This window comes from Oxyura jamaicensis, chromosome 1, assembly GCF_011077185.1.
Source record: "Oxyura jamaicensis isolate SHBP4307 breed ruddy duck chromosome 1, BPBGC_Ojam_1.0, whole genome shotgun sequence".
In the NCBI taxonomy this organism is placed as follows: domain Eukaryota; kingdom Metazoa; phylum Chordata; class Aves; order Anseriformes; family Anatidae; genus Oxyura; species Oxyura jamaicensis.
In genome coordinates this window covers 113,068,115-113,080,768 of record NC_048893.1, presented here as the reverse complement: position 1 = coordinate 113,080,768, position 12,654 = coordinate 113,068,115, and the positions used below count along the sequence as shown (strand labels likewise).

The window sequence follows — 12,654 nt, the reverse complement described above, 5'->3', positions numbered from 1 at the left end:
ATCAAATATTTTGGAAAAAAAGTGCAAGAAACTAGAATTATGAGAGAATGCCTTACCATCCCCTTGGTTAGGCGTATGTCGGGAGGATTGTCTCTTCAGAAATCGAATATTATGAAGGAAAATGAGATTAAAGAACACCATGGCACTCCTGTATACCCCAGTAGGTCATGATTATTGTGGTCTTCTTTATGACTATCCATAAATAGCAGCCTGGATGTTCCCTGCTCTTTCAGTGAGCTACGGAGAGCATCGCAGCAACACAGCATGCACTAGTGCAGCCCCGAGTAGAGCTCTCCACGTGTCTGATGTAGCTCCGATAAGGTCAGCTGGCTTGCACCAGCATCCTCTGGTCATCTCTGCTGTGCACGCTTTCCAGTTTGCTCTGAAAACATGATGGAGCCAAAGCAGGCAGCAAGAACCATCCATTACAAAACTCCCGTGCACTTCAATTAGGGAGAGCTGAGGAGCCTGCACTCTGCAATTAGCTACTGTGCGCCAGGGTCCCTGATGAGGCCTGTGGGAGTCAAGCAAATGCATAAATACTTGCTGGATCAGGGCTTCTGGTTAGAGAAAAGTCTTCCAACTGAAACAAAACTTCCTATCAGGATCTTACCCTTAAACAATTTTAGTGGGAGGAGGGTGCAGTCGAGTTCCTACAGCAGGTTTTCTCATCTAGTGTAACTACCTCGATGCGGGACTTGGCGTGTCCCAAGCAATTGTTTATAGCTCCTGCACAGCACATCTGCTTCGGGAGCTGATTTGTGACGGAAATCTGCTTGAATGGAGATGGTAAATGTGATTTATTTGTGAAAAAGAAGTGAAGAATTCTGCAGCAAAACAATCTGGGTCACAATGTACTTTGGATTATAAGATTTAGTGCGGAAGAAAAGGTCCAAACCACACAATTCAAATCCAACTTTCAAGGACCAAAAGTTTTGAGGTTAATCAAAACTAGGGCTTAGTTCATTTGCTCATGAAGATGTCTGCAGAGCTGGGAGCTGACCCCACACTTAGATCTTCCCCTCTACCTTGGGGTCCCCCAAGACTGTGCAAATCCAGGGGCCTGACCCTTCTCCAGCTTGCAGCAGAAAGCCCAAAGCATGCACACAAACAGATGTTTAAAGGAGCAGGCAGCCTGGGCAGGAAGAGGAACCAGCAGAGAGAGCAGGCTGTGGCTCTGTCATGGAGCTCAGGAAATGTGCAAGCAGGAGTCAGGTAGGGATGGCTGCATTGATATAATATTGCTCTCTGTGAGGCTCCCAGCCTTTGCAGGTCATCGCTGCAAGGGATGCTCCTTCCGTGTTGCTCTCAAGGTATGATTGTATCACCAAAAGTGTTCCTGAAACCTCCCATCTTAAGGAGACCAGACCCTCCCCTCTCATTAGCAGCCCCTCACCTTGTATTCACTTGTGTTCACTCTGTGAACACATGCAAAAGAAAACAAGCACGACACCCATTTCTGTAGAAGAATATATTATTTAGCAGATCAGTTTAAAAGTAAAAAAAAAAAAAAAAAATCTGTACATCTTTGAAGGTTCTTCTTGTCGGTGGTGTTGCTTTTTGCTTTCACGAGGATAAAAATCTGCTCGCACAGTGGTGTCAGCGTGGTGCTCCCCCCCCTTTGCTTGTGCTGAAGGACCCCCTGACGACAGCTGTACAGGGCCACAAAGCGAACCCGCAAACCCATGAAGGTTTTTTCTGACTTCTAGTATAGAAAAGCAAAATTGCTGGGCTTCTGAATGTACTGTGAACACTATAAAATTCAGAGAATAATACAGAGAAATGTGTCATTAGGGCCTACTTGGCAAACAAAAATATCTGCCAGGGCCCCTGTCAGAATACAAGCATCTGTTAAGCTATGCTGTAATTAGCATACCACTGTACACATATATGCAGTATGTTGACTAAAACAACTTTTTCTTTTGTTTTTGGATGCCAGTGGATCATTTTTCCAGAAACAGCTCCTTTCTCAGCTCCACTTTGCCCTTAAAGACAGCGGGCCTTATTCCCAGCGGTGGCCAAAAACGCAAACCCGCTGCAGACGGGAGCTGTGCTGCAACCTGCACGGCGTCCGCAGGGGTGGCAGCGCCTGGGCGGGCGGGCAGGGCATCCATCCTGGCCACCTCTCCTCCTGAGTGATCCCCGCTGGGTTTTGATGTAGCCGCCACGTCTGGTTGGCAAATACAGTGTTTCTCGGAAAGAAAATAACCTTAGGGGTTATGTTTTGCTCAGAGTCTTTCTCTTCTCATTTCTCGGTACTGCCGGTGGTCAGACTGTCGCTTTTCTTCTGCTGCAACTGCAAGGAAGAGCAAAGCAGTGTTAGCGCCATGGGTTCACACAGCTGCCAGAAACCCAGCGCTCATCTCCCCACTATATCACAGGCAGCATTTCATCCAAACAGCTCTGGGGCTAGGCTTGGAGGAAACAGGACTCGGTGTTCCTATCATCTGCCCTGTTAGGCTCCAGGACTATTCGCTAACCCCTCTTGTTTCAGGTTATTTCTGACTTCAGGCAGCTCATATTTTCCTAAGACCTCTTGTGTCAACACACCGTAATTAAAGCTCCATCGGTTCGTGTGAACTTTCTGTTTTGACAGCTTCTGTAAAGCAGAAGTAAAATTTCAGCTCAGGTTGAAAAATGAAGAGGTCTTGGAAAGCCTTGCACTCATCTTTGAGTTCTTCTTCCCTCCTTTGAGAAAGGCTCCACTCTAAACTGAAGAGAGCTGAAGACTTTCTTCTCATTTATAATAACTCTGTGCTCTCAAAATGTGTGGTCTTTGATTAACCAGCCTTAGTATCTGTGCTGCTGAGAGGCTTTTCCTCCAAACCACTTGGGAGGAAGTGGGAACTATAGCAGAAAGCCACCACCATCCTCCTCATCCAGCCTGGGACGTCCATGTGAATGAACCTTCATTTCCCCATAACAAAGGATATCAGAACAACTAGTGCTCCAGGGCACTTCCCAATTTAATGACACAGTGACAGACAGTGACCTGTCTACATGATAAATTTGTTCATGTCTGAGAAAACCCTGGAGTGTGATGCCATTTGGGCAGGTTTTATTGTCTGTCTCAGCACAGAAATGAAGTGCTGGAAGAGGCACGTAAGGAAGGTGTGCAAGGAAGGCATACATGCCTCCTGGGGCACGTTGGGGAAACCACTCCTGGGTTTTGGCCTCAGGCTGATGAAGCCTGGAGGCCACGCAGATGAGGCCAGAGGCAGCGAAGGCTGTTATATGTATATCCAACCTTCCCTAAGCCTTACATGTCAAAAAAAGAGGCACTCTGTAACAGAGGTCCCGATCAGCCTGAGCCACGAAACGGCTTCATTTGCTTTCTGTTCAATCCCACTAGATGCTCTGTATCTGAGAGCAACCCCTCATAAAATTCAAGCCCATCCTTGTTGGCAGACATGTGAGCAGAGGTTCCTTCCCATAAAAGAAAACTGTGCCTAGGTGGTGCAGCCCCTTGAACTGCCCGAGCCCAGGACATCTGCTACCCAGTCCAGGCCAGCTCCTTCCCAGGGGAAGGCAGCTCCCTCTCGGAAGAGGAGTTTGCTGTTGCTCTCCCTTCAGGCTGTTTCCCTGGGCTTGGCCTCCAAGTGTCCCTCCTGCAGGCATCTCCATCCCCACAGGCGTGCTGGGGTGGGTGCGGGATGCTCGTGTGCATGCAGGCTGCTGGTGGCACGTGCCTGCCTCCAGCTCAGTGTGATTAATGTGTTTCTCATGATTATGACTATGCTATAAGCATTCCTACTGTTTTGGAATTAAAGGGCTATTAAATTACAGTGTTTCACTTATTAAATCACAATGTTTGCTTTATCAAGGAAATACTTATGGCTCACCTCTCTCATAGCATCATCTATCTGTTTTAATTCCTCATAGCGGTCCCTGGATTCCCAGAGGGGCTGGAGCATCACCTCCTCCACTTCTGGGAATAGCTGCATGAAAACAAGAGAGAAAGCTGACATCTCCTCTCTCATTCATTAACCCGCACATGCTAGAAGGGGACAAAAGGCAGGGTGTGGAGCCAACATCCTCATTTCCCTGGCTAACTCAACACCCATCAGAGCCCGTGGTGAAGCTCTGCACGCTCCTGGTTCTGCCCCTGGCCTTGGCTGACCCACCTTTGTTACCGTCTCGAACATGGGGATGAGAACGAACTTCAGGAAGCCGATCTGCGCCGTTGGCTTGGTCACTTTATCGCGGTCCATGAAAGGCGCCACGGGAAGCCCCTCCGATTTTTCTCGGTCACTCTGTAACAAATCCAGAGTTAAGGGATGTTAATCTCAGCTGCAAGCCCATAGGGAGAGCAATGTACCAAGCAGACGACTAGCTAAAGGGCAGTAGCCTTCAACAGGGAATAGCAATGTGCTTCCCTCAGGCCACCATATCCTGCCTTGTTGAGAGCAAGCCTCTGAACAAAGAGAACTACAGTTAGCTACCTCTATGCAGCATGGGCATGGAAGCCCTCACCTCCAGGCTTACAGGGCAACGAGGCCACCTGGTCCCTTTGCAAACCCACAGGAATAGTGGGGTAACGTATTTCTGAGCATTCAGAAAGGTGTTAATGGCTCTCACCACTCCAAAAGAGAAGGAATAGATCTTTGGCTTCCTCATTCTCCAGAGAGCGACTCTTTCCAGGTATTCCTCCAGAAATTACTTATTTTTCTTTAACAATGTTTCAAACCAGTTCTGGCTAGCTAGAACAAGGGACAATAGCTCCATTGACTGAAAGGAGTTTCCCAAGCTACCTACCTGACCCCATAACTTACTGTTTCTATGCGGGTTCGTGGGCAGGGGAGTCACAGACTGCACATGCAAAAAAGATATCCCACTGCAGACTTTCACCTACTGGCTCTGTGGGCACAGAGTGCTTTTGTTGGGTGGCCAAAACAATAAGGCACAGAGAAATTGTAATTTTGAGGAAAAAGCTGCAGATGCAGTCAGCTAGACGAGTGTTGTCTTTCCCCTGTGAATTACAGTCAATTGCATTCATTTGCTTTCTGAACAGCTTGTCTTGCTGACCTGCTTCTCTGGCTTTCCATAAAAGAAGCCTTTCTGTCCCGGAGCTAGCCCAGGCTGTCAGGCAGCCGAGCACCCAGAGCTGAGGTGGGATCCAGCCACAGCAGCCCCTTGTGCGACTGCGTCGCTCCCTCATTCTTACCTGCATAAAATATTCCTCTAGCAAGCAATCTACCCAGGGCTCTGCAACTTCCATCGGGCGGACCTCATTGGAGATATCGCAGCATTTTATCAGTATCATCTTCAGCTGAAAGAGGATAATCCTTTAATACCCCAGTCTTCATGCCAGCCCCTTTTCCCCGAGCCAGAACCCGTGTCCTTACAATGCAGTGGGAGGGAATGTTCTCAAACAGAAAGGACGGCTTTAGAATTAAATCAGGGGTCTCGAATGGATTCTATTCCACTCTCCCAGTTACCCAGTGTAAACCACTTATCCGCTCTCTGCCTTGTTTGCCCTGCCTGCAACACTGGGATGTGATCCAGCAGGATGTGTGCTTCCCTGCTGTGTGAAGAGGTTTGGTCCCAAAAGACCATGAAGCTCATTGTGAAGCAGGGATTAGAGGCTGTGGGGAAAGGCTTCCTTGGATGTTAAAGACTCCAGGACTTTTAAAGCCGGAATAGTCTATTTTATAGAGAGTAATTCCAAATTTAAAAACATTTTGGTGGGGCAGGGGATTCTTTTTTAACAGTGAATCTTGAATCTTGATTTTTAAATAAATGAACATTCATCTACAAGCTTTCACACTGTGCACAGAAAAATGATAATCCACAAAATCTCCTTACACAGGTCATGTGTTCTTCATTTGAGTAATCAAAATTTTCCATTTTTTCCTTGAAAGAGTCCAGTATTTCTGCATGTCTCGCCATGTCTGTAGCCAGGATCAATGTAATTATCCCCTAGCAAAGAAAACAGGTACACGTATCAACTTGACATTCTTTACAAAATCTATTATGGCAGAGAAAAATAAGGTCTTACACACAAGAAAAACCTCACATGTATTATTACATTGTTAACACTGATCTGACTTGGAACCACCAAGCAAACTGGAAAAGGATAATAGAAAGTCCATGGTATATGAGGATCTCGGTTGGCTAGATCTGTAACACTACTGTGACATTCCAAAGGTGCTAAGGTTTTTCCTTTCTGATTGACTAAGTGTGGAAAGAGAAACTTTACAACAGGATGCTAAAAGCCACTCTCTATTTGCCAAGATCCACTTTTGGTCCCTTGCACAGCAATGCACACTTTGGTTCTGACTCTTAATGGAGTCAACAAAGAACAGAGAAAGACCAGTAGATGTGGATGTCCTCTGTGCTCATTCTCCTTGGAAGAAGGGCTTTGAAATACCCAGCCACAACCAATGTGTTAGGAGTTCTGTATCCTCATGCTAGGCATGGCTTATGATGGGAAAATATGTGGTTAATTTAAAGCTGCAGGTTCTCATGCAGATCAGTCCACTTTGGGCCCATGCCTGCTTCCCCTGCACCAGCTGAATCAGTGACTCCAAATGGACCAGCGTGTGAGCCCTCACATTGGTCTGCAATTTCAGCTGGTGTGTAAGGAAGCTGTAATGTAGAAACTAAGAAGAAATTTGGGTTCTTAGTGCTCTAGTGGGAAATCTCATGTATTTTCCTTTCTCAGGGATAACTGTGACAACTCTCAGGCCACCAGAGAGAGCCTCTTCAACAGTAGAAGTGCTCTGCTGTTGCAAATCTTTTCCCATTTTGAAGCCCCGTTTTAAAATTAATGCAATCTTCTCTTAAAGCATAAACTTCTACCATGAGAGCATGATCCTTTCCCAGACAGAGCTAATCAGCTCCTTCAATAATATAAATAACTACACAAAAAATGTCATGGGCTTTACTAGTCAGGATGTGCTCATTATTTCTCAGCAAGACATTCCAGGAAGTGCTCCTGTGGACATTTTCCAAGAATCCCTCTTGGATCCTCCCAGTGCGAGGGGCTTTTTCAGTCTTACCTTCTGGGGAATGATTCACTTGCAGCATACAGCAGGGAGGATGTGCATGCTGCATCTGCGGGAGCAGTCTGTATAGCACAGATGGGACCAGCATTCCTACCTGTCTTATCTGCTTGAATTGGTCCTGGTCGACATTGGAGAAAATGTTATATTCCGGCTGGGAAATGATCTGGAAAGCCACAGCACAGTGATGGTTCTCCAGTGGGGAGATGTCATTGTAGCGTACTGCCAGCTCCGTTCGTGCATTTATCTGATAGCTAATGTACAGAAAAAAAAAAAATGAGAGCTCCTGCAGGCTCACACTAGCTGCTGTAAGTCATGCTGCTTCCTTTTATTTACATTCTTCTGAATACTTATTCAATGAGCTGCCGTTTGGCTTTTGATTGTTAATACCAAATCAGATTTTTAGAGAAGACAGATATGACTTTAACATCATCTCAGGCACTCTTCCTCCGCGTTTTATTTATTTATTTATTATTTCACCAAGTCTCTGTAGCTTAAAGTCACATAAAATAAACACAGAAGGAGCTGTCTGGGCTTCATCCAACCCCCACTGATGCTGATGGACAGATTCTCACAGATCTCAGTCAGAACTGAGTTCTGCCCTTATTTAATGAGTGGCTACAAATAAATTAGATCATCTTCCTCTGTTTTTCACACACGCATACATGCACACGAAAGTGACCATGTGTCAACAAATCTAATTTCCTGGCTTGGTATTAAATAGAAAAGCATACATTTCATAATTTATAATTACGAAGTAATGTGCAAGTCAAATAACCCTTGGCATTTTAGAACAATTATTCCATCTTGGTTAGTGGAGCTATACCCGTCTATGCCTTCACTCTCTCAGCTGTGAAACATTTACTTTGTTTTCTCAGGAGTGGAGGGAATAGCTGAGGCAGAGATCTGCAAAAGCCTTTCCCTTACAGAGCCAAGGCCAGCTGGCAGCCCCAGTCCAGACCTGAGTTTTCTGCCTTAGCCCATGCATGAGTGAATGGCAGGGCCTTGGGGGAAGGTCGTTGCCAGCTCAAGCTGTGAGAAGGAAAACCTGATCCACCAAAAATGCCAGCTGGCCTTGCCTTCCCTATAGACTCTAAGGCAAGCACAAGGCAGACTTACGTATTGTTATAGCCCGGATGGTCCAAGTCGTGGCATACTGCTGCAGTCATGAGAATCAAGATGTCAATTTGGGAAAATTTTTCCTGCAAAATACAAAACACTAATGTAGCATTGCAATTTCTACTTCCCCTGTCCCCAGCAATGAAAAGAAGTAAAAAAAAAAACAACAACAACAACAAAAAAAAGATTTACATTTTGGAGAGAGGCAAATCTGAGCAAAGTGAAGAATTTTTCTATACATTCATTTACATCAGTCAAGAGAGAGAATTCTGCCTTCCCTTCCAGCAAAAATGACTCAGATTTGACTTTGTTGCATTAAATAGCAGCAGCTCAAAGGAGCCAATTTGCCTGAAACTTGCTATTACTTCAGAGATCATATAAAAGCACGGAGATAGCAGCACAGCCCCTTACAGGTCATTTGGGCATTCTGATTAGTTAAGGTAGGGCTGAAAGACAGCTGCCATTATATTCTGTATTAACTAAAGCCATGGAAAGAGTGGGAAAAAATAAAACCCAGTATCTCTACAGCTTCTGAATAGGATGAACTTCAAAAAGTTCATTCAAACAAGTTTTTCTCCATACTCCTGGCAAGAAAAGCCCGAAACTGAGATGTGTAGCTATGGATAAAAAAAGGATATTTCTGACTGGATCAAATCTGGTTTCTACAGAAATGCACGTACCTGGAGGCTGCAGAGCGAGATCATGCTGTACATCATCTGGGTCACGCAGAAGCAGTGCCGGAAATTGTGGAAGGGGTTGTTTCTGTAGTTGTCATGAATGCACAGCTGCAAAGAGAGGGAGTAGAATGGTCAGAGATAGAAATGCTCTTTCTTGATAAAAATGTGTGTATGTGTGCTTCGTGCCGTCCCCGGAGGCACTCTGTGTTCCCCCAGCAGTCCTGTGGAGCCCAGCATCATTCTGTGCTAGGACAGGGTGACAGCACAAGGACCTGACGCTGACTTTTGGGGGGGAGGATGAGGGATCACTGCCTTTCAAGAATCTGCCAGCAGGTAAAGCCTGCAACAGCTTCTCCCTCTGACCAGCTGGCCCTTGGCAAATGTCCCAGCACAGCTGGAGGTACATCTCAGGCTGGCGACAGGGCTCCGTGCTCTCATCCTGAACTGGTGGGTAAACAGCAGCGCTGGGGCGTGGAAAGAGCTCAAAGTACATTGCCAGTGTCCTCTCTTGCAATCTTCTAATCACCTGTATAAAGGGTAAATTTACTGCAGGAGTCCTCAAGCCCCACCAGGATCCAGCCTTTCAACCAGGGACCTGACTTCTAGCAAGCCACGAGGCTGTGGATGAAGTCAAGAGAGCTGTGGGGTTTCAATGCTTATTAAATATTTGGGGGCTTCATTGCAAAAGCTGTTCAGATTTTCTGCAGCAGGGACTTCAGAAATGTCATACCATTTCATGACAAATAATTAATGCCCTGCTATAGCTGACAGCTGGGCTGGTGGGCGGCATCTCGCAGCCACCGCTCCGGCACCGCGGTCGTGCCCAGGCACCGTGCAGCACCGCGGGGCTGTAACGTATACATCCAGCAGCGGAGCCCCAAGCATCCCAGGGGAGTCCTGACTCAGAGCACTGGAGGGCTGGAGTGACTGGGCTGCATTAGTCATCCTTTCCTCTGCTTTCTGGAACGTTTCTGCAGCCCGTGGATGTGGGAGCAGGAAGGCAAGCGTGCGCGAGAGGCGGCTTTTCCTCACCCACTTCAGTTCAAACCGGTGCCCACGCTGTGCCTGGGGAGGTAGCACAGGTGGAAGCAAAGTCCTCCGGGATCTTTTTTAATCATCTTTCTGTGAAGCTGGTGTTTGAGAATGGAAAATACAATAAAAAAAAAAACAACAAACAAAACACTTCCCCTCACTGTTCTCAAATGCTAGTGGTGACAAACTATGTGGAGATGCAAGCTAACGGGAAGCTGCCTGCCCTAGTGCTTGTGGGTGGCATGTTGGTGTGTGTTGACGTATCACCTTGTTGCCCGTGTTTTCAGGCTGTGAGACAGGAGGAGGAAGATTTCTGTTTCATCTGCTCTGTGCTAGCCCTGATTGTATTGGGTTTCATCCTACCCCTTCTGTTCAGCTGCTTTCTAAGGTCAGCAGCACCAAGCTTTTCACCTGCCTTCTTCGGGGAGAGATTTCCCCATTCTTGATCCTTTTTCCTCTCCCTTTTAATACAGTCATAGTATTTTTCTAAAACGGCTTAACCGATCCTACACATAAGCTCCAGCTAAGTTTTATGCCTTATCTAGGGACGTAGTAACTTTGGTCCATTTTATCCCTTCTTCCAGTCTCTAATAACCCTATAGCCTCCAGCCTGCAGCAGCACCCCAAGCAGTGACAATCTCTGCCCTGTGCGTGCTGGTGCCCAGGTGCTTCTGCTCTTGTTGAAATGATGCTTTGTGTTTTCTAGCCACCTTCTGATACTGTGGAATTTGTTCAGTCCTTCTTGGGGGTATACATCAGTCATGTAAAACAGACCCCTCTATTCTGTGCATAGTCTTCAGGAGGAGACTGGCAAGACATAATTCTTCTCTACAGAAATTGTATGAGACATCCACATACTGAACTTGATGGTTTTAATTCTCGTTTTGATCAATTTTCCAGGTGGATGAGCAAGTTCAACTAACTGTAATTCTTCAGAGTATCCCTAAATCCTTCTTAAACAATCAGCAGAGCATTTACTGTTCCATATCCTCTAGGAATATGATAGGTTTTTCTGAGAAAGCCAACTTTTTTTTTTTTTTCCCTGAGAAAGTCAATGCTTTGACTCTTTGACAAATTTTGTCTTGCAGTCTTTCTTGGACCTGATAACATTGATTTTGTAATGCTCCAGCATCTCTTCTATAGACATCTTAGTTTAGGTGTGATCTTGCCTTTCATGATTTGCATCTCTGCCAAATTCTCAACGTTAAAGACCAAAGCAAAAAAAAAAAAAAAGTTACTTAGCTTCTCAGAATTTCCTTTTCCTTCCTGCCTTGCTCTTTTACTCCCTGTGATTAAACACACTGAATGATTATTGCAAAGACTATTTTTTTGAAGCCACTCATCTTGTTTCCATTAACGTTTGTTACCAAGAGCGTTCACTGGAAATTAACTGCTCTCTGTATTAGAAAGCTCAGCAAACAAATGCAAGGCAGTTAAAAAATTGTCATTAAGAACATGGTCATCTGTGACCACAAGAACGCAAACACCTGCTGTAGGACTTAAACTCTGAGAATGTGTATAGATTGCCTGATTTCAATGGTATTACTTGTGTAGGCCAAATTATGTCCTTGCTTGTTTCATTTATTGATTTTAAATTTGAAAAATGGCAAATATTTGAAATTGAATTTGTAATTTGAAATTGTAATTTGAAATACTTACCAACCACCTCTTTAACGTGATAGGATTGATGTTGAAGTCTTTCACCAGCCCAAGATCATGGTACATGTGTTCCAAACAACTCAGCATCTGTAGCCAGGAAAAGACAGGTTATTGGCTTGGTAAATACCAGCTGAGCTTACAATTTGTCGCAAAGTGAATTTTCTCCTTGCAAGCATTGCAAGCATTGAATAATTTCAGGGCCCTCTTGCTAAGATGAAAGAAAGATGTTCAAAGATTGCATGATTAAAGACAGTGCAAGAGGGGAGGCAGAGAGGTTCTGAGAGCTTTTTGAAGTAGACAGATCGCTGTGGACTTCATAGGTTTTGTGCTGGGCTTTGAATCACACCAGCTCCCTTTAGTAACAGCGATTTGTACATATCACAGCAATTTCTTCTTGCAAAAAAGTATAGCCATTTTTCTAATTCAGGTGGGATATCGGCTTGTTCTAGTTCTCAATGAAATCAGGGATGGAAACGGCTGAGGTCCTAGCTGTACAGAGAATGTCAGCAGAAAGATATCCCTCAAGAAATGTGTGCTCTGGTTCTAACTCTACAACACTGCAGCAGGTTTGGGAACATCCATCCACTCCCTTGAACTCTCGCTGTGACTCCCAGCAGCTGAAAGGCGAGGGTGGGCTGCTCCTCCGAGGCAGCATCTGCTCTGCGGCAGGAAGGGGATGCAGGCAGTTCAGCCCTGCCGCTCCCCGCTCGTCTTCTGGGTTCGAAAACATATTGCAGACGAAAGGTATCGATAGTCGGATGTGTCTGGGCACATAGCAGCTGCCACCCGCCAGACATGAACAGATTTCCGGGAGTTCAGGAGGCTGCGTATCTGCATTCCCGTTTCTGAGGGCAAAATCTGCAGGGGGTAAAGTGCAGCCACGATACCAGCCGCTGCAGTCCTCGCTCTAGACCGATCCGGGAGTTATAATGCGATGAGTGCAATGTCACAAATATGGCCTTGGAGATATTTTTAATTAGTTAGGTTTCTGTTCTGTAGGCTCGTACAAACACTCCCGAAAAATGACTTCATCTGACGAATTTTTATATGTATCCAGGGAATAAACATCGTTCATGCAGTAACAAGGGGGCTGATTTTGAGTCATTCAAACAGGAAGAAAAAGTCTTTCCTACAGGACTCGAGGGACAATGCCACAAGCTGAT

General features: G+C 45.6%; 1 protein-coding gene across 9 annotated transcripts in view; it reads right to left on the bottom strand.

Annotated features, from left to right (window-relative positions):
- Nucleotides 1–1,456: 1,456 nt before the first annotated feature.
- PDE9A (phosphodiesterase 9A) overlaps nt 1,457–12,654 on the bottom strand; it is a 43,247-nt gene continuing 32,049 nt past the window's right edge. For all 9 annotated transcript variants that reach the window (XM_035315878.1, XM_035315887.1, XM_035315881.1 and 6 more), the window contains 9 exons: nt 11,492–11,578; nt 8,804–8,908; nt 8,124–8,206; nt 7,102–7,258; nt 5,806–5,919; nt 5,165–5,269; nt 4,125–4,253; nt 3,843–3,938; nt 1,457–2,296 (listed from right to left, as the gene is read on the bottom strand). In XM_035315878.1, the coding sequence (XP_035171769.1) occupies nt 2,246–2,296; nt 3,843–3,938; nt 4,125–4,253; nt 5,165–5,269; nt 5,806–5,919; nt 7,102–7,258; nt 8,124–8,206; nt 8,804–8,908; nt 11,492–11,578 (927 nt within the window). In that variant the 3' untranslated portion in view covers nt 1,457–2,245. The remainder of the gene's footprint in view (nt 2,297–3,842; nt 3,939–4,124; nt 4,254–5,164; nt 5,270–5,805; nt 5,920–7,101; nt 7,259–8,123; nt 8,207–8,803; nt 8,909–11,491; nt 11,579–12,654) is intronic.